This window comes from Mus caroli, chromosome 1, assembly GCF_900094665.2.
Source record: "Mus caroli chromosome 1, CAROLI_EIJ_v1.1, whole genome shotgun sequence".
Taxonomy (NCBI): domain Eukaryota; kingdom Metazoa; phylum Chordata; class Mammalia; order Rodentia; family Muridae; genus Mus; species Mus caroli.
Window position 1 is genome coordinate 79041863 of NC_034570.1, and position 3881 is coordinate 79045743.

Consider the following 3881-nt stretch of genomic DNA (forward strand, 5'->3'; position numbering starts at 1 on the left):
CTGGCACTCACTTTGTAGACCAGGCTGGCCTCGAACTCAGAAATCCGCCTGCCTCTGCCTCCCAAGTGCTGGGATTAAAGGCGTGCGCCACCACTGCCCGCCTTGAACTGCTCTTCTTGCCTTCATCTTGCAGATGCTAGGTGAGCCATCATGCCTGCTCCAGGGAAGCATTTTCAAGATAATGCTTTCTCCACAGCCATGTGTCCAGCACTGGTGCATGCTGCCTCAAAGAATTCTGGGGATCCCACATAGTTCAGGAAAACTGAATATAGTCTACATGGAGAAGAGATATGGTTTCAAGAAGACAAAAGGAAACCTTTATCCATTTTTTTTCACCTTTGTGTGAGTGTGTGTGTGTGTGTGGGCGCGAGCATGTGAGAGAGCAGGTCTCATGACCTGCGCAGTCTGTAGCTGGAGCTAGTCTTCCCATCTCTCCTCTGGAGTGCTGGGATTGCAGGTATGTGCCACTACACCCAGCTACATTCCTAGCCCCTCACCCTGGTTTTCCTAATTTAGTTTTGACTATTAAAGAGGTTTCTATGGTAGGTATGTAGCTGGGTTGATACAGTGCTTTTCTCGCATGCCCAAAGCCCTGGGTTTGGATCCCAGTACCCTGAAAGTATCACACACCTGTAATTCAAGTACTGAGAAGGTAGAAATAGGATCAGAAGTTCAAGGTCACCATCGAAGCTTTAGCCAGCATGAGGCCAGCCTGGGCCTCATGAGACCTTGCCTAAAAAGAAGAAAATAAAACAAACTTCCCAAGATAACATGACAAGGAGAATTTTCACAGAAAATTGATGCTGGGATACTCAGAATGTATAGTATCTTCTTACCCTGAGACATGGTCAGGGACACAACGGACTCAGAAGGAGGGTGGGAACTGGGGAGCCAGGCTATACCAAAGGGCCAGGCCTACCATTCTGGTTGCCAGATAACTTGACATTGCTGTTATTTTGCGAAGGACAGTGAACTGACTCTGTGGCCCAGAGGTGAGCCCCTACCAAAGCACTCCTTGTGGTTTTCTGTGTCAGACAGACCAAGGAGCACTGCACAAGGGCGACGCTCCCCCAGCCGCCTCGTTTAGGGACGAAAGCAGTCTAGTTCTGGAGGGAACCGTAGCTGTAATCCTGTGACGTGAGAGATAAATATCTTCCTTCATGAAGATAGAGTCACAGTCCAGACATAAAGGAGATGGAAGCAGCGGCATGCTAAAGACTGTAGGAATATTTTAATGCTTTAATTACATTATGTAATAATAATATCATAGTCTATTTTACAAGTTAAAGGTATGAGAATGTATGAAATACAAGTGGTAGGAAAAACCTAAATGGGTCAGAAAGGTAAATTTTTTTCAAAACCAGAGGCTAAAGAAAGCCTGTGGGGCCCAAGGAGGAGGCGGGCAGGTGACAGGCGCAGTGTGGCTCCTGGGAGGGTTTGTTCCCATGTTTGCGCCAGGAAGGAGTCGAGGCTTATCCCTGCCCTTGGCTGGGGTTGGGAGTTTAGTCTTGTCAGTGAAGATGGAGGTTTTGGGAGAAAAGCCACTGGCCACCTATTCAGAGCTGGTTTCCTGGTGTATAGGTGGGTTCTGTGTTGAAGGAGTGAGTCAGCTGGAGTATCCCAGTCAGGTGTGCAGAGAACAAGTTCAGCTTCCTCCTGTCCCCGGCCAAATTCTTGGAAGTGCACACAAATTCTCTCAAACATAGAAAAGCCTCACTTTGGATGTGCTGACAAGAAGATCATCGTCAAAGAACTTTGTCTCTATGATGACGTTGCCCCTGTGGGAAAGAACCAAGAGGGTAAAGAGAGTGCCACAGGCCAAGGTGCCCTGTCCACAGATGGTGTCCATTTGGGTGCTCTGGGCTTGGCACATGGACACCTAGAGCTTGGGCCATTACAGTTCTTGTCCAGAGCTTGGTGTGGTGGTGCACATAACCCCAGTGTCCACAAGACCAAGGCAGGAGGATCTGAGTTCACGGTTACTCTGGACTATAGTGAAGTTCTATCTCAAAAGGAGAACAAAGCCAGGCATAGGGATGCGCCCCTTCAGTCCCAGCACTCGGGAGGAAGAGGCAGGTGGATCTCTGTGATTCCAGGTCAACCTGATCTATATGAGTTCCAGGCCAGCCAGGGCTGCAAAGTTAGACCCTGTCTCAGAACAGAAACAAGGCAAGGCACATACAGTTAAAGTGTGTCTATATGGGCTAGAGTCTGCAGGGTTAACTACAAATACAATTCAAGTGTGTCTATATGGGCTAGCCTCGCAGGGTTAACTAGTCTCACATGTGACCAGTTTGTTCTCAACTGAAAAAGTCAGAAATAAGAGCATGCCCTTCGTCTTGGTGCACTGATGTCTTTGCAGAGTGCTCTGCATACAGGTCTCATGGATACCTCTGGCTTGGTTCCTAATGGATGGCTGCAGATCCTGGGCAGACCTCAGGAAGGCAGCTTTTTCTACAATACTGAGTAAAGCAGACAGCTAGGGTGTGGCCTGCCTTGCAGTACTCTTCTGATTTTGGGTAGTGGCACCATCCTTTGTGAACAATCCCTCTTCTAGTGTCTGGGTCAGCTGAGTGACATCCCCCCCCCACACCTCCCCCCCCGCCCGCCCTGAGGAGTTACAGCATTCTATTCATGCCAATCAGATGCCCCCTCTCCCCACCAAAGCACCCTTCCTCAGCTACTCCTTGAGGAAGATTCTTGCCCTTGTCCCTTCCAAGCTGCCCAGGTGTCTGCTTGGTCTAACTCAGTTCTGTTCACCAGGATTTGATTCTGTTGTTTGTAACCAAAGAGCCTTAAACGAGGCACCTGTCCAGTGAGTGACAGCGTTTACTTTTCTGGTTAGATGGTTATCTCCGTGGCTGTGCCAGAAACCGAGCCTAGGACCCTGTGCATGCCAGGCAAGAACACTCCCACTGAGCCATGAATGGCACTGCTCCCATCTATAAAACGGAATACTGTTGCCATACCAAATCCCTTTGAGGGTTTAAAAAATATTTTATTTAAAAAAAAATAATTATTTTAAGGCTGGGTGTTGTGGAAGATGCCAACACTTGGAAGGCAGAGGTAGAGGCAGGCAAATCTCTGAGTTTGAGGCCAGCCTGGTCTACAGAGTGAGTTCCGGGATAGTCAGGACTACATAGAGATCTTGTCTCAAAAAAATTAAAAATAAAAAAGTATTGTTATGTGTATGGATGTTTTGCCTGTGTAACACACATGTGCCTGGTGCCTGTGGAGGCCAGAGGAGGGTTTCATGTTCCATGGAACTGGAGTCACAGAGAGCTGAGAATTGCCTGTGAATGCTGGGACTCAAACTTGGATCCTCTGGAAGAGCATCCAGTACTCTTAGCTGGAGAGCCACCTCTCTAGCCCCTTTATAGCTCTTTTATCCACTTGATGTGGCTTTCAGGGAGTATCTCCTGCCAGATGAACTAGTGTTGCACAATTATATGTAGGTCTTTTTTTTTTTTTTTTAAAGATGGAAACTCCACTGCCTTGTTTAGTAAGGTTCACCTCCAGACATCTTTTTCTTTTTTTGGCCCAAAGATTTATTGATTATTATACCTAAGTACACTGTAGCTGTCTTCTGACACAAGAAGAGGGCATCAGATCTCATTATGGGTGGCTGTGAGCCACCATGTGGTTGCTTGGATTTGAACTCAGGACCTTCAGAAGAACAGTCAGTGTTTCTTAACCTGCTGAGCCATCTCACCAGCCCTATATGTAGGTCTTAACTTTTTAGGCAACACTAATACTGAGACTTTCTTTTGGCAGTGAAGGTCATAGAATTCACCTATGTTAAGCAAGCTCTCTACCACTAAAATACAACCCCGGGCCTACTGAAATATTCGAAAGACTCTATCTTTTTTTTTTTTTTTTTT

General features: G+C 47.0%; 1 protein-coding gene across 2 annotated transcripts in view; it reads right to left on the reverse strand.

The window, feature by feature from the left end:
- Positions 1–1209: 1209 nt before the first annotated feature.
- Pde6d (phosphodiesterase 6D) overlaps positions 1210–3881 on the reverse strand; it is a 42401-nt gene continuing 39729 nt past the window's right edge. The window contains exon 5 of one of the 2 annotated variants that reach the window (XM_021167041.2): positions 1210–1778. In XM_021167041.2, the coding sequence (XP_021022700.1) occupies positions 1697–1778 (82 nt within the window). In that variant the 3' untranslated portion in view covers positions 1210–1696. The remainder of the gene's footprint in view (positions 1779–3881) is intronic. The other variant, XM_029478149.1, reaches the window with a different exon arrangement.